The sequence below is a fragment of the Quercus lobata genome, chromosome 12 (assembly GCF_001633185.2).
Source record: "Quercus lobata isolate SW786 chromosome 12, ValleyOak3.0 Primary Assembly, whole genome shotgun sequence".
NCBI lineage: Eukaryota > Viridiplantae > Streptophyta > Magnoliopsida > Fagales > Fagaceae > Quercus > Quercus lobata.
Genome location: NC_044915.1, coordinates 13,860,065 through 13,884,438, shown reverse-complemented (window position 1 = coordinate 13,884,438; position 24,374 = coordinate 13,860,065). Strand labels below are relative to the sequence as shown.

Sequence of the window (24,374 nt, the reverse complement as noted above, 5' to 3'; positions counted from 1 at the left end):
TAAAAAATTCATCAGGACATCAGTTTATTATTTATCAACAAAATTCTACAAATTAGTGTAATTGTAGGATTGACAATAGGCAAGGGCTTCTTAGCCTTTTTTTTTTTTTTTTTTGACAATTCAATTGTTGTGGTAGAGAGGATCTAAACCCTGTAAGTTTCCGTTGGTCACATCTAGCTCGTACCCATTGAGAAAATCTAGATTCAAATTTTCCATCTGCATAATTACGAATAAAAATAATAATAAAGTGTAGGATTGGGAATGTAGACTACAAGCCCCCACTGTAAAGTTAAGCAAATGATAAATGGGGTTTCTTCATGGCACAAGTCATATGAGAAACTGAACTTTTATTTTTTCCATTTATATGTACAAAAAGATATGCTCAAAACACAGCATCAGTACGTACACACAGAAAATTGGACTTTGAAGCTTCAGTGCATCAATTGCTGACGCTGCCAATTTCGAGCTATGTGGCAACAAGTGCCTGGATTCCCAATCAACTCAAATCGATTACCCTTCCATCAAACCAAAAAACATTGAATCAATAGAGATTGATGAACTAACAAAACTGGCAATAATGTCGAGTGTTGATGTGAGGTTATTGGAATTGGACGCTTTGATGCAGCATCATGTAGATTGCCACAGGAGAACTTTCTGTTCCTTTTCCTTCTTCTTCTTCTTCTTCTTTAATTAATATAAATATTTCACTTAGCACGGAAGGGGTGTATGAATGCAGAATTCATCTGCCATATCTTGAGTGAGGAAGTAACAGTGGCCTCAGTAGCATTGTTAAACAGAAATAGCCGAGCAGCCCCATAGATTGCCTTTGTCGGATAAACACGTGATGTGATGCATGTCCTCCCACCTTGAACAAAGCTTTCAACTATTGAATGATCAACCTGGATGATCATACATTTCCATGCAATATTAAGGTGAGATTGATCAAGTCAATAATGGTAAGATATTCATTCATGTAGAACTGAAAGTGAAAATAAGGCTCAACTTACCAGTAACCTCACATATAATTTTTCATCTTTTAGTACAGGAACATAGCCCCCAAGAATTTGTTTATTAACATCAGTTGCCTCAGAAGACCTAAAGGAAACAATGAAGTATAAGAACATAACCAGGTTTAATTTGACAAAATTGACACATTTCATTTATTGAGTAAACAAGAGCAGAATTAGAAAGGTGTAAAATACCTTGACTGATCAACACAGAAGAAAGTTGTGAGATTGCCATCAGTTCCTTTGGCAATATAGAAATACACAGGAGTTTGCTCAGAAAGGCTCTCATCTGCAAGAATAAGTAGTCCAAAGGGTCCTAATGCACCACGTTGAGCAGCTCCCTGACTGTTGCCGCAGCTGAACTCCTCGTTGCTTTTAGCTGTCCTCTCCAAAGCCTCCTTATCCAACTCAAACTCTGCGACAATGTCCAACTGTGTGGCTGATGCTATATCTAGTGGAACAACTGATCCTGCCTTGACCTCCACTTTGTCAAACTCTTTGCCGCTCAATCTCAAACTATCTACCTCCTCCACTGGCCATTGAAGCAAATTGCTACCAGTCTTTGTATCAAGTAACACTGTCCTTGGAATACCCTGCAGAAGATCATTACACAAACAAAAAATCTTGTCAAGGAAGTGAATCATAAGAGATACATGCTGATGAATCCAATTTGATTTAAAGGAAAAAAGACATGGTCTATGATTTAACTAGAAAGAAATCAGCATACCTGAACTGATGCCCAGCCCTTCTTCATGTCTGCAAATTCACTATCAGACTCTCCAATCCAACCCCACAACACCCTCCTTTCCTTCTGCTTGTCATAGAACGTCTTGGATGCATAAAACATCCCATAATCATACCTGATTCCAATACCAATATTGGGGTTGTCGGGAACCCATGTATCAGTCTTCTCATCATAAATCCCAAGTGCATAATAATCTTGTCTATCGTTGTCCAGGCTGGTCTTCATCACATGCTTCACTCCAGGACCAGTAACCGATGTGTCCAAGCCTTTTCCAGCCGTCTTGGACACAGGATAGAAGTCCACACACTCCCACATGCCAGTGTCAGGGACAGAATGAAGCAATCCATCTAAACGCTCATAGCTCTTGAAGTCCACAGTGTGGTAAACCAAGGTAATGCCTGTTGTGTTAACCCTGGACCCTATGGCAAATTTCCATTTCCCATCTGATGTGTACCAAGCTGTTGTTGGGTCACGAAAGTCATTCTTATTGATGCCTGGTGGTGGGAGAAGAACTGGGTTGTCAGAGTACTTGACCCAATCGATGAGGAGGGGATCAGACAGGTTGGCAGGATATGCAAGATTTTGAACCTGCACTGACTCATTAGTGGATCCAGTGTAAAGCATGACAACTTCGCCATTGGGAAGGACTGTAGCAGACCCAGTCCAAACACCATTTATGTCATACCACTGATCAGCAACCATTGCTAAAGGGAGGTGAAGCCAATGGATCAGGTCTGTTGACACAGCGTGGCCCCAAACTATGTCACCCCACACTGCTCCATTAGGATTGTACTGGTAAAAGAAGTGGTACCATCCTTTGTAGAACATAGGTCCTGTAATATTTTCCAAGTAGATTTTAACTTTAGTAAATTATGGATGAAGGCAAAATTGCACAAAGTGTAAAAGATTCAACATGTGGTGACAGGGTGTGTAGTGGGGTGGGATTGGGATAGTTGTTACTCGTTAGACTAGATTCTTGCTCCCTATTCAAAGTTCTACAAAACATTTTTTTTTAAGCATGTGGGATTGAATTCAAACCCCCTATTCTCATAATAATTTTCTGCCTCTTGTGAAAGTCATGTAGAAATTTGACAGCTGATAAGATTTGACCAAAAGAATTCTAACAGTTCAACCTATGATGGTCTTCATCGCCAACCAACAGATACCAAGGAACCTGATTTTTCTTTCATAGACTATGAAGACTAACTTTAAACCAGTCATGTTCTCACTAAAAGGAATAATACCAATACTATTAAAACTTGTAGTGTAATCTTTCAATATTTTCAGATTGGTCTAGCTTGTCCTAATGACCAAGATTCTCAGCTAGTTATACCATTGAACAATTCTATCTCACTATGGTAATAGAATATTGTAATGAACTAATTTTCTGAAACCGCATTCCCAAACTTTTAATCATAATAGTGCAATCATACTGTCTTGAATTGATCTTTCCTTTTTTTAATTGTTTTCAGATCACCATCAGATGTTTAGTCCAGCTATTCAATATATGGCAAATATTAATCAAGCACAAAGAAGGGGGAGGTGGGATACATCTGGTAACATAAAATCTGTGATAGTGATAGTGAAGGTTCAGAGAGAAAAGTAACGGTCTTACCGTTAGGATCTGAAGCAGAACCAACCAGATTTCCCCATCAAAGGAATGAAAGTCAAGCACATAACCACAAAAATGGGACCAAAATCAGCATATAATAACTTAATAAATCAAATAAAAAGTGCTTAGCAAAAAAAAAAAAAAAAATCAAATAAAAAGTGTAATTATAATTGTTTAGTATAAATATTGATATTCAAAACGTCATCAGTGCCTGTAACATCACCATCCAACAGGGTAAGCACATAATACTGTAAACCCAGTTAGGCTAAGCTTATTTTATCATGTAAAGATATTTGTTTCTTCTCAAACCTCTATTGTTTTTTTTTTTGGGATAAGAATTTCATTTTCTTCTAAGTTTAATTGTACTTAACTTATTTTTTTAAACAAGACTAACAATTGAAATAAGCTCATCAACCACACTATTAGGCATACTTTTCCCCAATATAATGACATGAATACCTTTATCCCTATTATACAGGAATTTGAAATGTTAAAGAACGCTTTCTATGGCCAGAACCCAGAAGACAATCTTAACTAAATCAATATAAATTTACTATAATACATGTATACGAGAGATCAAGTTCAGAATTTTCACAAAGGTATACCACCTTTTTTTTGACGAAAAAAAAAAAAATATATATATATATATATATTCAATGGTGAAAATGAAACATACCATTCATCCAATTCTTCTCTGGCTGGAAATGAAAAGATGTCCTCTGCCATGACAACATGCTATTATTCCATGGATACGAGATCGCATTGTGGTCGGCAAATGCCAGGTTCGACTTCTCCGACACGCCGGCCGATACGCCACGTGACACGGGGTGCACTGGCTCCAACGGTATCGACACGGATGATGGATCGGACGTGGCCAACAAAGCTTCATCATTTTCATTTTCACGGACATTGTGTGAATTCCTATGATAACCTATAGTAATGGCCAAAAACGAAGCAAGCAACAACAACAACAACCCAGAAAAGATTATGAGGATCGCCTTCGTTCGTGGCCTACGTTTGTCTAAAGGTCCTTCAATGGTGGGAGGTCCATTGGGAAGAGGAGAGTAGGAGCATGGAAGGGTATCCTCCATTGTTTATATATCTGGTGTCCCTTGCAACAAGCAAAATGGGAGAGAGCGGAGAGAGCAAGGTTGTGACTTTAATGAAAAGTGAAAACTCTTTTTTGTTTTTTTGTTTTTTTCAATGGAGGATCAATGAGGTGGCTGTATATGTATAGTGCTGGTTGGTTTTCTTGCTTGGCTGGAAAGAGCTAGAAAGAGAAAGAGAGAGAGAGAGAGATTTAAGAAATACTAGAAGGAATGGTATGTGTATCTATGAATTAGAATCCATGAATAAATGCTTATATAGACGATCGAGGAGGATGCTGCGGAATGCTAGATTTGCCAATTTTATAAACGTTGGATAAAATAGTTCCATGTGAGCCCTGTGGTTGGTGAAAATGAAATGCCATTTTTTTCTGGCATTGATTGGGACTCTGCATTGATAGGTTATGACTCATGAATACTTGGTGTCATAATTGCTCCCTCAATTATCTATATTCCATTTTTGTCACTTGAGGATTGGAAATGATTTTGCAAGCTCAATTTTTTTTTTTTGTTTTAAAATAGGTGATTGGTTAACTAGGGTCTAGGGTGACATGCTATGGATACCAGTTTGGACCATTCCATTATGCAATTTCAAACTTTTTAAGTCCTTTTCATGCTTCATTATTTGCCATGTTTTTACATTTTACACAAAATTTTAATATGCATTATACACACACACACATTTAGTTGAATATGTGCTTTTATCCTTATGTTCTTTGACACATGTAACTTATGCAAGTTAGGTATCTAACACTTCAGCAAAAAAGAAAAAAAAGGTTAGGTATCTTAACTTTTTCCACTCTGCCTCAATTGAAACATAGCTGGACCAGGACATAACAACAACAATTTTAGGACAATTTAGACACGAAAGTGAACTCAAAGTCACGTTTTAAGAGAGTCGAAAAAATAAAATAAAATAAAATAAATAGAAAAAACTGCTTCTTATTAAATTAGGCGAAACCAATTGATTACAAATCCACATATTACTAACAGTAGCAAGATAGACTATGATAAAAAGAAGAAACAAACACCTGGCAACAGCAAAGAAGATAGAAGTTGAAAAACTGAAAAAACTACGTGTTAATCAAACAAATTTTTTATATCAATAAATATATTTTAAAATGAAATTATTAGAGAGAGGTAATGGTGGTTTCTTTGATTAATGAAGACCCCACGTTTACACAAGGATGGAGAACTAAAACAAACACACTTGATTGGTGGTATAGAATGGTGAATTTACACGTGTAATCTAATCACTCAAAAAGATTAGCTCCACAAACCTTGTTGGGCAATCATTTCCCTCCAAATTATTTTAGGTAAGAAGGTTTTAATAATTTACTAATTGCTAAATGCTGACTCAGATTGAAAGCAGACTACCAATTTTAACTTGGACCACCAATTAATTTTGTCGTATAAAAATAAATGCATTTACTAAAAATTTGTTTTTCTTAGGATTGAATTGAATCACAGAGAAAGAAAATTGAATCACGGAGGAAGACTAGTTTCAGCCACATGCAAAGTGATGACTAAGCTTAAAACCATGTTAATCTACTCCAATAATAGAGTAAGTATGATAGTGATTTTCTATCTCCTACTATTTTCCCTTTCATTATTGACAAAAAAAAACAAATTAAAACCGATACAACCTAAACAAGATCATATTGTTTTGTTGTTTTTGTAATTAATCTTAACTACCTTGTATGCCCAACTGTTATGTCATGTTTCACATGCTGGGCCCTCTCTGATCTCGCTGGTTCCACATGCATATAGTGCCTCTCCAATGAAATTGAGGAAGAGATGAGATCATTCTCTTATATTCATGTGCTAGTGCAATAATGCAATATAATATACTAGATCACCGATTTAATCCTTGACTCCTTGTCATGATTGGACCTCCCGAAATGAATTTTATACTATTCACATATTATTTATATACGCGTCGGTATTCCTTATCTTAACTAACAATAAGATTGCGTATAGCATTGACTTAGAAAGCCCTTTTTTTAAAAAAAAACTTATTTTTACTACTATTTATAAATCTCATATATATGTGTCGGTACTCTTTATCTTAATTAATAATAAGATTGCATTTAGCATTGGTCTAGAAAGCCAACTTTTTTTTTTTATTATTTTAACTTATTTTTGCTATTATTTATAAATCTCATTGCACTTTTTGGTTTATTCATAAGTCTCATTATACTATTTCAGCTACCTTTTAGTTTTATTTACAATACTTTTAGCAAAAAAATTTCAGTTTCAGCTAAATAAACTGTTCCCAAATGGAGTCAATAAATATAATATTTTTAATAATATTTTTTTAATAATTATTAACATAACATGTTAAATGTTACGATTAGTATTAAAAAGATAAAAATTATGTTACTTCAATCGTAATATATCATGTTAGTTATAAAAAAATTTGTTAAATTTGTTATGTTTCAGATTATTTCAATTATACATTATATTTGGTATTTTATTTATTTTTTAAATAATACAATTTTCCAACTTTCTTTAAGCAAATTATTGCTCATGCCACGTCGTAAATAATTTGCCTGGTGATATGATGTGGCTTTGTTGCATTATGATCCAAGTGTCAGGTTTTGGGACATCCACTTTGTAAAATGTCGAATTATAATGTGGCGAAAGATACACCAAGGAAGAAAAGCATTATCGTTGAACCAAACATAGTAATCTTCTTACTTTTTGTATGTCAAAGTGACGACAAGAATGGCCCTTGCAAACGTGACGAAGAATAACTGATCCAAACTAATTGATCAACCTAAGACTAAAAGGGTTTAATCTCTCTTATAACTTTTATAGATTCAAGAATTATTATCATAAATTTATTTTTATACATTTGAATGAAATGTAATCAAATTCCGGTTGAGTAGCAATGGCGATTCTTTGTCTCTCTTCTAGTGGATTTGTTTTTGCTAGAAGCAAAATAGAAGATGGTCTTTGAAATCGTTATGGGTTCTTTGTCTTAGAGACGTAGGGATTGTGCCAATTGAACGATTCATTAGTTAGAGTGGAGCTTTTCTTCACTAATCATTTTAAGAAACATATATTGATTCTTTAGTTTTGCAACAAAATAAATGAAATTATTACTCCTGACAGGGAAAAAAAATATTTTTCTCCTTTTTTTTTCTCCCTATTTACCTTATTTTAAAATGTTTGAAACTAGTGATAAAAGAAGATATTTGTGCATTTAGTATATAAATTATCTTTCTTACCTGTGGATCTTATAATTATGTAGAGATCATATATTGTACAAGAGAAAATGCATATATTGAATGCATAAAATAATTAATGTAATAATGGAGGTGGAGACTATGAGGTAAGTATGAAGGAGAGGCAGTGATATTGACATCCCCACCACCCCCCCCCCCCCCCAAAAAAAAAAAAATTTTAAGCTTTTATTTTTTTTAACGATTTTTATGTTTTGTTGATTTGTTCTATTTTGTTGAGAGAGAAAGAGAGAGGGTGAAAGATTTCAGCTTCTATGTCAAAAAACCTTCTCACAAATTTTATTTTATTTTTCTCTAGGACATTTTTTCCCGTATTTTTTTTGCTATGTTTCGGGTCTAATTTATTGGCCTCCTTTCCCGAATTGTTTTCACTTATTTTTCTCCTTATATTCTTGACTATATTTCAGGAATAATTTATTGGCCTCCTTTAATGATTTTTTTTCCTTATTTTTTGGCTATATTTTAGGTATAATTTATTGGCCTCCTTTCTCCCATTTTTTTTTCTCTTAAATGTATTTTTTTTCTTTTTTTTTCTCTGTAATTTAGAGTTTTATTTATTAATTTTACAAAATTAACATTTAAAAAAAATCAAGAATAAAAAAACTTACCTAATTAGATAAATTTGAGGGCTTTAAGAGGTTGCCTAACTTGCCTAAGGCAAGAGCCAGCATGGGAGAGAGGCGATGATCCCTATCCTATGGCTTTTCGTATATAATTTATGCTAGTCCCTTATAAAAATATACATTAGGTTTAATTTTATATAAACAACTTTATTGAAAATTTTAAGAAAATATTAATTTTCACTTAACCTTTTATGTTATTTTAAAGAATCAAATATATCATTTATCAGCATTTACTCTCTTATATTGTAGGTTTTAGTTAGCTCAATTAGTAAAATTTCTTATCATCAAATAAGAGATCTAGATTTGAGTCTCATCTATGTCAAAAATCAATTGATATATTGTCTAGATGATAAAGAGCAATCATTACTGAACGGATGTCATAAATTAAAATCCTATAATATCTATACTAAAAAAGGGAACTCAAAGTAGGAGTAATGCTAGAAATATACTTATTCTCACATCCAAATTCACACCTTGCTTTACTCCATCCTCTTGCTATGTTATGTTTATAACCTAGTGGTAATCTTCTACTTCATTAGCAAGAAGTTACGAGTTTCTGAAGACAAATTTGTGGGAATAAAAAACTCTTTCATTGTTAAAATAATAAGAATAAATAAATAAAAAACCTTTAACCAAGATCATCAAAGTAGATTAAAGAAGGTTTTGTGTTGTACCTTCTGCGGACCAGAATTCTCTCAAGTAGGACTTGTTAGTTTTTCTTGCGATCCTTTGCATCACGAACTCAAAAAGCTTCTGCAGTCCTATTTCCAAACATGTTCATATCATCATTTGCACTTAATTTGGCTCAGCAAATCTTAGGGAGTTAGTGGTTACCTAGAGAGAATGGCCCAAGAGATAGTATTTTCTGGAAGTTTACACCTGAGGGCTGAGACTTGAGAGCTAAGAGCTAGAAAATCTTTCAACTGTATGTTTTCACACAACCTTTTAATTTAGGAAACTTATCTGATAAAATATTTGGGAACGCCTATTTGAACTTTCCGATAAGAAAGCCATCCAATAATAATATACCTCAGTTTATCCACATCTCTTTATTCAAGTTTCAACATCCTATGGATCGGGATCCTGGAACCCAATTTAAATTTTAACCCAGATTGTTTTTTGTTTTTGTTTTTGTTGTTATTATTTTTTTAGTTGAGAAGAAAGGTAATGAAATTTTAAACCTTACATATGTATCCCTTTAGGGCAAAGGAAATGCCACCTGCCCCACACTCATGGCTCACCCCATTGAGGTTTGGACTTGTTAGTGAGATTCAAGTTGGCAGTCGCTCCTAGTGAGCATTCTTGCCCATTTGAAGTCGCTAAGCAACCTTCTAGCTGTGTCCCATATATATATTTGGTTCAGATGGGACTAGGCTTCGAGCATTTCAGATACCCAAGCCACAATAGCCTACTTATTAAAATGCGAGACTCCAAACTTTTATCTTTCACCGTACTCTTAGGGGAGCTTTCATCAAGTTTTTTAAATGGTTATCTCAGCTTGGAATTTCTTCATGGCCTGAAGGAGTTGATGGTATCAATCAACATGCTGTTGGTATGTGTGGGATGGGATTGAGAAAAGCGAAAGATGACATAGAAAAGAGTAAAGAAATGGTAATGCCTGCTTGGTTGGCTTAGAGCTGACAAAGCGTACAAGGGAAGCCACTTAAGAAGAAGGCTGAAAAGAGTCAATATTCTTGTATCACTGATTTATAGAATGTCTATGATATCTAATGATTTTCTATAGTTAGATTTAATAGAAATGAAGGATCTAAAAAAGCGGCAACTCTTATAAATTAAAGTTACACTAACCAATTTCCTCTTTGTGTGTATACTTACGCATGCTAATAATTCATGTAATTCATGTAATTTTTGTTGTAGCCATCATAATAAAACTACAACAAATCTATAAACATAGTTACATAGTCCTAGTTTTGGCCTTTTGGGTGAATCAGGTAAATCTAAGTGTTTATGTGCACTTGTTGATTTTTTAAATTTATAATTAAGTCTCAATTAAATAAAACAAAAAGTAACACATTTTTAATTAAAAAATTGTGTATGGACACTTAAAATAAAAATCAAAAATCAAAAATCAAAATAGATGGGTAAACAGAAAAAGTTAAAAACCAAAGGAAAAAAAGAAAACGACAAGCCCATGTGAACTTTGCACATGGGTTTTTTCTTCCACATAAGTGGGAACATTTGTTCCACCTTCTTTTTCTCCAATTTTCTCTCCGATTTGGAGAGAAAACATTTTAGTGGTGGGCCCAAGAGAGAACAATCAAACTCTACCAATTTTCCCTCCTCTCTTTACTCCAACCAAACATCCACAAAAACCATTTTTTTCTCCACTTTTCTCTCCCCCTTTTCCATCCCCCTAAAATCTCTTTAACCAAACAAATCCTAAGTCATACGTTTAACCCCAATGTTAGACCTACTTATTGGAATATAAAAGGCACGTTATAAGTCAACCTAAAAGAGGTTTTTTTTAGAGAAGAGATAGTTGTGTTTGAGTGCAATCAAGATTCTCTCAATTTTCCTATATATATATATAAAAGATTCTCTCAATTTTCCCATTAAAATTAAAAAAAAAAAAAAAAAAAAAAAGACTCTTAGTTTCACCATACTGGAGGTATCAAAGTAGATCTAAATATCAATTGGTGATCAAGGTTGAAGATATAGTGCCTACCACATACTTGCTGTAGTGAAGAAAACCTACAAAATGTTCTTGAAGTCTGTTGGAGCTTTAGCCGTGATTGTGGGTAAGTTTTTCTTTTTTTTGATGGGTGATTGTGGGTAAGTTATCCGTGGAAGCCATCCATATGGTTGAAGAACCCACATGTTCCAATGAAGTGAAAGGTATTTTTTATTTTTATTTTATTTTATATGTAAGTTGTCTATGGGCCATAGAGTCTAGGAGACTGGGACAAAATTTTTTCTTAATTGTAAAACTTCTCTTGTCACCGTGGATTTGTTTTATTGGGAAAAGTTTCCTATAGTAGTTTTTTTCTTGGAAGTTTTCCTTAAATTTTCCATTTTGCCACCACACTATCGTCTCCTTGTGAATGAGATTATTTAATTTGCCTTACTTGTGAATCACATTATTTCCCGTTCAGAATTCCTCCTTTTTTTTTTTTTTCGTTAACAATTACCTAGGAAGTGAATGACATAAAGTGATTGGACATTACAAAATTAGATCTGGTTGTTCAACAGATCATTCCTTAAGAGGCTGTTTGGCCACCATTTTTTGGTCACTCAATTTCTGTCACTCATCACTCTAAATACCAAGGTTGTTTGGCACCATCACTCACTTTCTATCACTCAATATTTTTCACACTATTTATGGGTTCCATACCTATCACTGGTGCAGTTTTTTCTTTTTTCTTTTTTCCTTTTTTCTTCAGTACCCAAACTCACCGAACCTAGTGAAAAAAAAAAAAAAAAAAAAAAAACCAACCCAAGAGAAAAAAAAAAGAAGAAGAAGAAGAAGAAAAAAAAAAAAAGAATCGAACAGCCAACCCAGAGAAGAAAGGGGAAAAAAAAAGTCAAAGGTCGAAAGTTACGGCTGAGTACTGTTTGTGGGTCCCCTATGTGTGTTTAATTACAATATTGCCATTGAGTTATGAGTTATGGAAACTGAAAACAACTAAAATGTGTTTTCAGTTTCCATAACTCATAACTCAAAAATCAGAGAATTGAGTGATGGAAACAGAGTTATCGTTTGCCAAACGGATAATGAGCTATGAGTCCCACCATTTTTGAGTTATGAAAACAAAGAATTGAATTATGGAAATCACTCATCCAAACAGCCTAAATTATTCAAAATTTGAAGTTTGGGGTCCCACATTTCAACAGCTGAATTCACAAAGGCAGATCAAGCCCTTACGTGGCAACTTTGGTGTCACCTATGCATTCAATCCGGTTCTTCAATAACCGGGTTTTATGAACCGGCTCTTCAACCCTGGTTATGTATCGCTCACATGTCTAATTTGTTTACATCTCACCCTAACATCCTATTCTCAGCAATAAACTGTCAAATTTCCCCAATAGACTTACTTAAAACTCTCACTCATGGCATCTCAACAGATGTCAATGTATTGGTAAACACCTGCTCAGCAGCTGCATTATCCTTATTCATGACACAAACTATGTTTTAGTGGTACTGCAGAAGTTAACCATTCCCGAAAGACAATGCTATTGCATGACATTTCAAATACAGAATAAATGACATATTTTTTTTCCTTTTTGGGTGAGAATACCATAGAGTTGGAATGAAGCAGCACTGATAGACAGTCAACGTTGTTGGAATAGGGGCATCAAAGATCTTGAAAGGTGTGTGTGGAGCACAAAAATAGTCAAAAGCAGATGCCCCTCAATTGGCAAGTTGTCACATTATGTGATTTAAAAAAAAAAAAAAGTTGTAAATTAAGAGTGAACATTCATGTCTAAATCAACAGCTTTGCAGGAAACAAGTATTGCTAGAAGGAAAGTCTGAAAAAAAAAAAAAAAAAAAAAAAAAAAAAAAAAACACTTAAATTCACACTGTTTATTCAATAAAGAGAAGATCTGCTTAGCAAGTGATGGGAACACCTTCAGACATTTGGGGGAGGCCAAATCTTCCCAAACAACTCTTCCACTCGCTTGGCTTGATTAACATAACCTTCCAGTCCACCAGCGAGAAGGTCTACAGCTGCCGGTCCCATAGCTGATGCAAGGCTTAATTGGTCCCATTTCACGAGCTGGACATGAAGATATGATTGGTTAACCATCTAAGAGTATTTAGAGAAATCAAAGTAGGAGTGCCTATAGAAAGAGGCCAGGGTACAAGTGAATGAGTGGTAATATTTTAATAGTCTGGTTAGGATTGATTTCCACCGACACAATATGCTGTTGTCAGCAAAATTGATTAACTGTGAACCTTCAAATGGCAACCATGAACTGGTCAGTCTTCTCTAAATGATACCATCTCATGACAATCTCTATGGTGGCAGTGATAGAAGATGTATAGCAGTGATGGTAGATGTGGTATAGTGATTATGGTGATATGGTAGCACTGATGAGGTGATGGTGGCAGCTACTGTCGTAGTATTAGTAGAACTGTAGAATTGCAAATGGTGATGGAAGCAATGGTGTTGGATGAGGAGATTGTGTTTAGGACTCAGTGTGGCCTCAGGTCTGTGTCCTGTCCAGTGCACTGGAGCATTAGACAAAAGCCTTGCTCTTATGTTTTTCCAAAAACCTAAACAGGGGGAAGGGGGTCTTGGCTGTGTTCTGCGGCCCATTTAAGGGCTAGTGATGTGGTGAGGACATTGGTAAATAATTTTTTTTCAAGAGAATACAAAGCTAAACCAATACAATAACTTAGGTGGGCTTGGAACAGCAATATCATTAACTATTTTTTTTTTCTCTATCACTGTTCAACACACATCCATAACTTAGGTGGGATTTTGAGACTGCATTTTGTGACCATAAAGTAGGTAAATTTGGCTCCATTCCTCACAATTTTTATCAGTAAAACAAAGAAACTCCAAATGCTTAAGAGGAATATGCAGTGAGAATATGAAAAGAAAGCAGACCTCTTCTTTACTGAAATTGTATAGGGCTGCAGACTCTGGAGAAAGTCTCCTAACAAAGGAGTACTTCTCATCAGGAGCAGTAACGGAGTCTTTGAGAGATTGTAATACCTTCAATGGTGCAATGATGTAGTCAACCCTGAGCAATGACAAACAGAAGCATCAAAGGTTATTCCAAACATGAAACCTGTCAAGAATTTCCTGATATTTATGATAAAATGTCATATGGTTACCCCAGAAGACTAAATAAATCCTGCTTGTTTCGGACAGCAGCAGCCATCAACTTTGATTTATGTCCATTCTTGTGAATGTAATTATAAGCCTTTGTCACCTGCAGGGATGGATATAGTATGTCTAATTCAGTCTCCTTATTCTTTTGTTTTTTATTTTATTTTTTTACTTCTTATTTATTTTAATCTTCACAGTTTGTTAGTGTAGACTCAAGTCAGTTGAGTGATCAAACACAGTACCAGAAGTCTAACCAACTAAGCAGACTTTGTATCAATGCTGAAGTAAATGCCCTTTAGGATTAGCTTCAAAGGTTGTAGGAATCATGCTTTGAGGTTATGAAACCATAGAGTATGAAACAAATCATGCTGTACACAGATATTGCTAGAAACGCATGTGGTGCTGGAAAATTGAGGTCCCAATTGCTTGAAAATGAGGGAAATCTGGTCGGGGGTACTATGAACAATTCACACACATCAACCACCAAGTACCTAGGAAGCACTTCATTTAGGTGTCGTATCCGTTTCAAACACTTGACACACCTAAGATACTTTTGCATGCGTGTCTCAACCGTATCCTTTTTAAAAAAATAAATAAATACAAAACACAGTCGGGACACAAGAACAAGAGGAATTAAATACCCTTTCACAAAACAAAGAGAGCATTCATGCTCTAAATGGTAATAATGCATTTGAAAATTAATAATTATATTTATTCTTGGTTTGTATTCTAATTTCTAAACATCCTTAATAGTCATGGATTTGCTTTACTATCCATTATTACTCTTAATTTGATATATATTTAACATTATATGAAAAATATATGCTTAATAATGTATAAAAAAAATATAAATGAAAATATATTTAATAATTATTTAATAGACAAGTCCCACCATATCCGTGTCCTATTTTTTCAAAAACTATCATGTCACCGTTATGTACCCGTACACATACCTGTACCCGTGTTCGTGTTCGTGCTTCTTAGCCAATTATAGCCCCTCAGCAGCAAAATGGGGTAATATAGTCCATTAATGTTAAATAGGTAAAGGAACATAGACATGGTAGGAAAGGCATAATGACATTTGATTCTAACAATCAATATGCTCCAGATGATGCCAAACAATTTCAAATGGAGGATAAAGGGGAAAATAATAAACCCTAAGGCTCAGCACTTAAGGAGTTTGCCTGAATACAGCACCAAGCGTGGAAAACTTAAGAATCAGAACCCAGAAATTGGAAATTTTCCAATTCAAATTTTCACTTCATCAAAGTCTGTCTTACATGTTCATTGAAGCCTCTTTTAAATAGGCTTTCAGAGAGTACATCAATAAGAGGAGGGGGGGGGGGGGGGGGGACATAATTCCACAAAATCCTCAATCAAGAAAAATTACAACAATGGAATTTCAAATTTTGAAATTCAAATTAGCACTAATTTTGTTGCATCTTGGTGTCCACACCACCAGGTCAAAAAATTATGAACTAATATTGGTTTAGAATACACAGTGAAGAGCAAGATAAAATCATCAACAGATGGCAGAAAATGAATTCAGAAAATAGTATGCTGAAAGAAGTATTTCACAAGATAATATGATGCTGTTGAAAACATTAGTTGGACAATGAGTTTCAGTAGGTTACAAAATTCAAAATTAATACCACAAAAGTTGTTTGACTTCAATCTAAATGTCCTTTTCTTCCTCTACTTTAAGTCTTTAAGTGAGAACTGAACCTACAATCTCTCCTTAGTCTCTTACCACCTTATCGGATGCCCAGGGCCTGTCTAGAGACAAGTTTGCCCACAGTCCCAAAAACAACCCCAATATCAGATTGCAAAATTACACAACTTATAAACATAAAGTGGTTTCTTATAATTTTACCAATAAACTGCAGGTGATTTAATCAACTAAAATCTTGTTGAATGTATTAAAACAAATGAAAAATCAGTAATTAAATCAACTAAAATCTTGTTGCCTGTATTGAATCAATTGAAAAATCAGATGATCAGTCTTGTTTAACTAACCAAAGCCAACCCTGGATCCTCGCCTCTGCTGATAGCAGCTTCAATCTCAGGGTCACCAGAATGGTTGCGTGCCCAATCCTGAAGGACAGTGATTGCATTTCAATAATGACCAAACTAAAGGTTCTATAAACAATGGAAATACACAATATTAATAGAAAATTACCCTTAAACGACCCACAAAAATCTGAATAACAGAAGCACCAGCTTGGGCTGCAGCTGCAGCTTGAGCAAAGCTGAAAAACAGATCAAAACATAAATGATTGAGAAAGATCACTAGATGTAAAATGTTGATTAAATTTAGTCTTCCTAGAAAATGGCAAAGCTACTTAATGACAAGCTGATTTCCTTAAATGATGATTGAAGCAAATCATACATTAGCATTAACCTTGGGAAATATCAAATGCTGAGAATAAAAATGCATTCACATTAACCTCTGAAGTAGCTTGCCCTACCCAGAAATCAACATCATAGATCTTAAGCAATTTTAACAAACAACAAAGATATATGAACACATAATATGGGGAAATCTATCACCGAGCCACCAAGGAGAAAAGGAAAAAACCAATCTTGTTGCCTGGTGCAAACATAAGATCAACAATGAAGACCCAAATATTGACTATATAATCAAGAAAACCCTCAGTGTACCTCACCTGGTTGTAACACAGTTCAAATGTGTGAAATTTAATTACAGTGTATTAGCATACGATCTCACTTTCCAAACTTAGAATTGATGACTAATCATTATAAAATTGTTCCAGATAAAAGCACATATAACAGCAGGAAGACAAGCTTTTAGTCACCAAAATCAAGTCATATCCTTTTTTGATTGTCATAGTGAAGTTTCAAGGTAGCACCATTATACATCTTAGTGTATACCTGTATACAAAAGTCAAATGCGTCTGTATTCCTTCAGATTCCAGCAACCTTGAGGCCTCTATTCCCTGTATAAAAGTCAATAAATTGTGGGCCACAAAGGGATGAAAAGATTCATTAACTTCCATGCTTCAATTCTCAAAGAAAGTTCTTAGATTGCAAATAGAGACATATTTTGCTAAAATACTCACTTGCCAAGTTGAAGGAATTTTAAACAGCAAACGCTCAGGAGGTACATTAATTTCATTGTACAATTTCAACAAGTCATGCACCTGCACAATTTGATCAACTAAAAATAATAGTCCATATTAAGGTAATAGAAAAAAAAGGAATGGTGACAGATTTCCATGGTAATTTAGGAGAATGAGCAAAAAATATTGAAGATACAAAGTATATGATAAAAAACAGGAGCCAAAAACATGCAGGATGTGTCTCTCACATGCACAGTGTGATGCAGGACAATGGAACTATTAAAAAGGGACTTGGTATTTTAGGAAACAAAAAGAAGAATGATAGGATTAGACCAAAGAATCAACATCTAGGGTTTTCTTGGAATCACTATCTAGCAATAAAAAAAAACCCAAGAACCAGTTGCTTGAAATCACCATCAAACATGAAATAAAGATAATAGCCCAAGAATCACCACCTGGACTTACTAGGAATCATCACCAAGATTGACATAAAGATAGGAGCCTAGGAATCACTACCAAGCACTATAGGAAAACTTCCAACCCAAATTTCACTAGTCCATTATAAATTGTAGCAAGTCCATAGGCTTTTTATAGGATTCCCAAATTACATTCAACATGAAAAGAAAATAAACTCATAATGAGATGACAGAAGATATGGATATAAAAATCAGATAGAATTAAATCCACTAATATCATCATTAGCATCACTCACGATCAATGAGGTCCGTAGGATTTTAATTGGCTAATATCCATGTCAGTGTAATAAGATTACGGTGGGAAATCCCTAATCTAAAAAAATCAAGTCTGGTTGCTGCATCTAAAAATTGGCATCCACAGAATCTTGGTCGAGCATGAAATGAAGCTGCTTGAGCAAACCCAGTAGCAGCGAACAGTACAAGATAGGTCCGAGATTTTGCCTAAGTGTTGCCTTTGGACTGCTCAAGCCACTGAGACCTGCTTGCTTGAGCGATTAAAAGCTTGCTCGAGCAAGCCCTTCAGATATTGTTTAACTCAAAGCTTGCTGAAGAAGCTGGGTGTATAGATTGCTTATTTCATGTGCCATGAGGTTACTGATGGGATGAGAATTTATTGATGGCCAGCAGCTGTTCCCTTGGGTCAAAAATTAAGCCAGGCATGGGTGAAAAAGCAGTAGTGGTTCTTCTCTGCTATTTTGGGTTTGCATGCAGATTATGAGAGATTCTCTACTAAAAGCTCTTGTGCTCCTTGCACTGAATAGAAAAGGCCATGGGAGTGCCTTGTGTGGGGTTGTGCCATTAAGCCATTCAAAGAAGTAAGATTGGCTTTTTGAAGCTCCTGAGCCATTGTTTTTGTATGGCACAGGTGAGAGCATTGTGAGGGGAAATGAAAATCTAAATGCATCAAGAGGCAAGGGGTATTTCTATGGGCTGGGCTGACCGAAAAGGAAAAGGAGCACCGAGTAGCATTTTTGCTTTTTGTGCTCTTAAGTTTTTTAGTTGAAGGGTAACCAAGTTGAAAGCATTTTCATGGTGTTCCTGTGCTGAACAAAAGGAACCCCTATGGAGAGAGCATTTTTTGTGTGCTAAGCTTATTGATAGAATTTCAGCCCATGCTTTTTAGCACCAGAATATTTTCCTCTCTCTTCCTTAGTTATTGATCCTGTACCTTAGTTCTACATACCCTTGTCCTAGCCCAGGTCCTAGAACCCATGGCAAGTTTTTAATAAAATACCCCTTTCATTAACGATCTTACCTTTGAATCCTAAATTTAAAATTTGAGAGATTGAAATCACATAGATAAATCTTCAGTGAGGTTCAATGCAATGTCAAAGGTTCAAGTTGGAGGAGATCACCATACAGAAGCATTTCAGAGGTTTGGGGACTATTGCAATACAAAGGAAATCGAGGCATTCACAGAGGTTGCATAGAGTCTAGGCTAGGAAAATTTTTGTAAGTTTCTGACTTTTGTAACTGTTCCTTTTGTAGTGGATTTTCTATGGACCTGCCTTTGTCCCCATAAGGGTTCTTCCTTTGGACAGTTTTTTCTTAAGTTTTCCACTTCGTCACCAATCTCTAAATGACTTTCTTTATTGCTGTTGATTTGATTGCATAAACTGTGGTGTGTGTGTATATTATGCTGGGTATATAATTTTTATTTGTTGTGTTTAATCGACAAATTTATTATTTCCACAAGGCTAACACATAGTAGTCTAAAATATATTTTTCAAGGTCCATTGAAATCAATCAGCATGAATAGGTCCAATTTGGTTGTCTGCACCACAGCGAATCTAAAATGATGAAAATGTTTTTTTTTAAATTGCATGTAAAGTATGGAGTTTGAATTCTATAGCAAAACTATTCATTGCCTCACATGTGATGCTCAAGCCAACTAGACACTGTCTTTCTACATGGTTAAAATGTTACAAGAAGCTTATGTTTCCCTTAAGCAATATTTCTTGGTTTTTTCAAATTTCCACCATTTGCTCTACACAAGACAACATCATTAGTATTCATGTGCAGAAAGAGGACGAGTCATGTGCAATTTCAGAAAGAAAAAAAAAGGCTTGAACTTATATGATAGTTCTCTTAAGTGGAAGACATCAATTTCTTCTCAACAACTTCTTCTTTTTTTTTTTTTTTTTTTTTTTTTTTTTTTTTTTTTTTTTTTTTCAGATCTCATGTTTCTGCTTATCGCAGCATGGTCCTTCCTTCTAACTGGACTTCTTGATGTAAAAATCTATTTGAAATGAAAGAGGGTTTAAAAAGTACAAAAAATTTTAAATTTCATACTTTGCCTGCACCAATGATATGGTGATTTTAATATCCCTAAATCTAAAGGTCAAGATATTTAATGTGGAAGACATATCATGAGAAAAAGAACAACTCTAGATTGCCATCTACCCAACCCAAATTCCTTCAAGAAAGTACAATGTAAATGCGTAGTTAGAGATTGAATTAGCAAGCAATGAATGATTGATGGAAGTTGAAAAAGAACAACCAAGTCATAGCTAATACTCTGATTCAAATATGAATATTTAAGCAATTTCTTTAAAACAATAAATCAACAAATTACATAAACCAACCTTCCTGATAATGCCATGTGTGTCATACGCAAGGCGTGGATCCACTTCAGTTGAAACTCGACCAGGTACTAGTTTTGCCAAGTCACCACCAACATTCACTAAAGCCTAAGTGTCCATGACCCATAGCAAACCATCTTGATCAATTTAATGAAACAAATACATTTCTCACAATCAAGTTATAAGAAAACAAACCTTGTTAACAAAACATGACAATCTCAAATCAGCGTTTTCTAGCCCATAACACGTGGAATCTGCCAAAGCCATTTCCACAGCATTCTACACAAGAGCAAAATTACTAATTATAAAAACAATATCCTAAATACCAAAATGGAAAGCCTAGATTTAGTTTTTCTATCTTGTTTTCAATGAGATTGAAGCCTCACTCTAAATACTGTATCAGGAAGGCTACATATACCCAAAAGGAGCGAGGAGCTAACGGTAGCTGCTGTTGGAGGAAACCTAAATTTTGAATAATAACAAAACCATCAATTCAAGCATAACCTCTTCATTTTGATTGCTCAGAAAAAAAATAAAATGAAATGAAATAAACTTCCAAGTCTTATTCTTCCAATTGTGCTGCCTTCCTAATAACAATAATAAATGAAGAAGATTATTATTATTATTTTTTAAATCTTTTGAGGGGTTTCCATATTTTTGAAGTAGAAGAGAGTCAAATTAGTACCAACATATATGTAATATCATTTTCCAAATTTCAATATTGTCCGTACAGTTTCATGACCATAAAAGAGTAAGCAATGAAATGACGGAAACAGAGGAATTCAACGAAAACTAGTTCCAATTCCGTTCTTTCTCGAAATAGTGTACCTCTCGAAATCATCGAAAATGACAGTGTCAGGAACGATCTCACTGAAGCTAGACACAGCATCCAATTCCGTGTTGGAACCTAAAGAAAACCACCAATCATTTTTCAACAACAACAATGTTTAAATCAATCAAAAAACAAAGGAAAGAAAGAAAATCGAGATTGTAACAGTGAGGATCTAATTAAACTAAATAGAAGAGATATTGACCAGTGTCGAGCGAGGACGAGGAAGCTCGAATTAGCGGAAACGATTTCCGAGCGTTGTTGAAGAGCACCAGATTTGAAGCTGTCGATCCAGCTCCAGGTAAGAACCTCGACCTCCCATGCTATCAATATCAAAAATCAAAATCACTCATACATGCATTCATAGTCATGCATTAAGTATATACATACATACAGAGAGAGAGATACAAACCTGGAGAGAGGAAGAGAGAGCAGAGAAGGGCGGAGATTTCAAAGTGAGTGACATTTGGAAATTCAGTTAGGAATAGGAGGGACTCACTCTCTACTTTCAACTGATGCGAATATGGATCCCACAGATGTATATACACTCATCACAGTGGAATATATGGTGTTTTTATTATTACCAAGGTTTTGAAGACAGTCTTAACATGTTTGTAAGAGATTTATGGTTTTTTTTTGGTAAACTTTGTATATGACCCAATCATTTACACCGTATTTTATCCATAACCTTTTGATTATATAAAATTATTCTATAACTTTTTAATATCGTGTCAATTTAGTCTATACTATTATTTCTTTAATGGAAATTACTAACGTGGCAAACAACCAAAAGGATTTGTCCTCGTCTCCGAGTGTGGCCTTTGGGATTTTCACCTCTTTAAGCATGTGTGACCAAGTGGTACACCATGCCTTGCTCCAAGGGCTTATAAGGCATGCGTGGGGCGCTTCTCTAACCGATGTGGGACTAAGGGTGTCAAGCCTCAAAGAGGTGAAAATCCCAAAGGCCACACTCGGGGACGAGGACAAATCCTTGCGAGCTTGGCTCTCCAAAGAGGACAATGAGCTGAGTGTGCGAGGAAAAAAACCCCACAGGAACTATTAATGGACTATTTTAGGAAAAATTTTATAGAAAAATATAATAAGTAATTAATATTTTGACAGCTTTTCATATTTCTCATAAAAGCAGTGTCAAAATTTTATTAAAATAGTTTATTAACCATTGTTCTAAAAACATCCCTTAACATGACACTTTTAGTAATAATATGCTATTGCCTTTTTGATTAAAAATGATTGGAGTGATAATAATAATTGTAGGGCCCTTGGGCCCAGAAGTTTATTATTTACCCATATATTGGGCCTATGGCCCAAGCCGAGAATAAGAATCTACTCGAAGAGGAGAAGTCTTCGTTAGAGGAGACTGTGCTAATGAATAAAAGGTGGGGTTTGGTCATGATAGCTCAAGAGAGCTCGCCGAGGATGAAAGAGTCCTCGGCTAGACAAAGTTGAGATCCTATAAGATGGTTTATCAGTAAGGATGACGATCTTGGAAATTCAGTTGGAGTAGACAGGCATTACAGATATATCAGATAAGGAGGAGTCTCGAAATATCTTAGAAGAAAATTATTGTCTCCGCATTAAATGCACTGCAGCCAACTCTCTGGCCGCATTAATGTGGAGGTGATGTCTGAACAGTAGTTTTCAGCCTTACAGCTACTACATGAGGACTTATAGGAAGTGTTGATGGGACAAGTATCCAAATGAACCGTCTAGAGTGCATGTGGAAGGTGGAAAATGCAAGGAGAAGATAGTATAAAATGAGGAAGAGGGAGTAAGACAGGGGGATCGAAAAATTTAGGAAAGAAACATTGTATCAATCTGCAATCAAACTTGTAATGTTACCTAAAAACTATACATAAGAACCAGTTATCATGAGGACTTCGCTGATAACCTTTTTTTCTTCATATTACAGTTATTTATTTTCATCTTTTTGTCATCAAACCTATTTAACTCGTTGTTCGATCAACCCAGGCTCAGTTTTCTAACTCATTATCTACAAATTCATTATTTTGGGTTTTTTGAGCTAAGTCCATCCGCGTGTTGGGCTAAGAATTCAAATTTGGTCCTTACAATAATAATAATAATAATATGACAAAACTTAGGTATAATACCTTAAGTGTTGTTCCTTAAGTTCTTATCTTAAGATTTAGCCATGTGGCTACTTAACTAAAAAATACTCTTCTTTCCTATGAGAAAAAATCCACATGACAGAATTTTAAAATGAGAATTTAAGGAACAGCACCTAAATACTATACCTAAGTCTTGCTTATAATAATAATAATAATAATAATAATAATAATAATAATAATAATAATAATAATCTATACTATATTATATATAACGGGATTCTCACTTTGATATGGACTTTTCAAAAGGTCAAAAATACCATGTCCAGGAACCAATAAACTTTTCATACAATATTTTAGAAATAAGTAAGATTTAGATACAATACTTAAGTGCTGCTTTCTAGACTCCCTTCTTAAAATTCTGTTATATAATTTTTTTTTTCATATGATGGAAATATATTTTTTAGTTAAGTAGCCACATAACTAAATCTTAAAAGGGAAACCTAAAAAATAGTACCTAAGATACTGTACCTAAATTTTATCCTTTTAGGAATAAGGTCAATAACGTCATAATATTCTTCGTAAAATTTCATTTCTTAGACTGGACTTTTATCTGATTTTTTTTTTTTTTTTTGGTGAAGGACTTTTATCTAATTAAAAAATACCCTTATACCCTAAGTTTAAGTAAGGACAAAATTTGGGACAACCCAATAAAAATACATACCTACAAAATAGGATCATTCTCTCACTAATCCATATCTTCGAAACAACTTTACTTATCCAAACCAAAAAAAACAAAAACAAAAACAAAACAAAAACCCACGTTAAGTAAAAAGCTTCCCAGAAAAATTCTATCAAAACAAAAAACAAAAAAACAAAAATCCACATTAAGTTAGATTTTAAAAACCTTATCCTTATCCCATAATACATGTAGTTTTTATTAGATTATTTAAAAGAATTTCCAGTTGTTTATTACTCTTTTTCACTTATCTAAGTAAAATTATTAAGTTTTAAAATCCTAAATTTTAGGTTATAAAATCTCTTCTTTTTTTTCTTTTTCTTTTTTTACACAGGTTCAATTCTATATAATAAAACAAAACAGCATTTATTTTAGCGTGTTTCAACTTTCAATTCAAATATCAAAATATTGACATAAGTTAAATACAAAATTTTCTAATAAAAAA

The 24,374-nt window shown here is 34.4% G+C and overlaps 2 protein-coding genes across 2 annotated transcripts; both read right to left on the bottom strand.

The window, feature by feature from the left end:
* Positions 1-330: 330 nt before the first annotated feature.
* Positions 331-4,718, bottom strand: LOC115969927 (acid beta-fructofuranosidase). The gene is made up of 6 exons (XM_031089569.1): positions 4,041-4,718; positions 3,368-3,376; positions 1,735-2,585; positions 1,203-1,600; positions 1,008-1,095; positions 331-899 (listed from the first exon to the last, which is right to left on the bottom strand). The coding sequence occupies exons 1-6, from the start codon at positions 4,453-4,455 to the stop codon at positions 705-707; spliced, it is 1,956 nt and encodes a 651-aa protein (XP_030945429.1). The 5' UTR covers positions 4,456-4,718; the 3' UTR covers positions 331-704.
* Positions 4,719-12,637: 7,919 nt separating this feature from the next.
* On the bottom strand, positions 12,638-21,698 carry LOC115971770 (transaldolase). Its single transcript, XM_031091800.1, has 13 exons — positions 21,519-21,698; positions 21,312-21,429; positions 21,106-21,184; positions 20,664-20,739; positions 20,473-20,556; positions 20,281-20,385; positions 17,220-17,300; positions 17,032-17,096; positions 16,319-16,388; positions 16,156-16,233; positions 14,145-14,242; positions 13,915-14,050; positions 12,638-13,077 (listed from the first exon to the last, which is right to left on the bottom strand). The coding sequence occupies exons 1-13, from the start codon at positions 21,570-21,572 to the stop codon at positions 12,931-12,933; spliced, it is 1,191 nt and encodes a 396-aa protein (XP_030947660.1). The 5' UTR covers positions 21,573-21,698; the 3' UTR covers positions 12,638-12,930.
* Between the last annotated feature and the right edge of the window lie 2,676 nt (positions 21,699-24,374).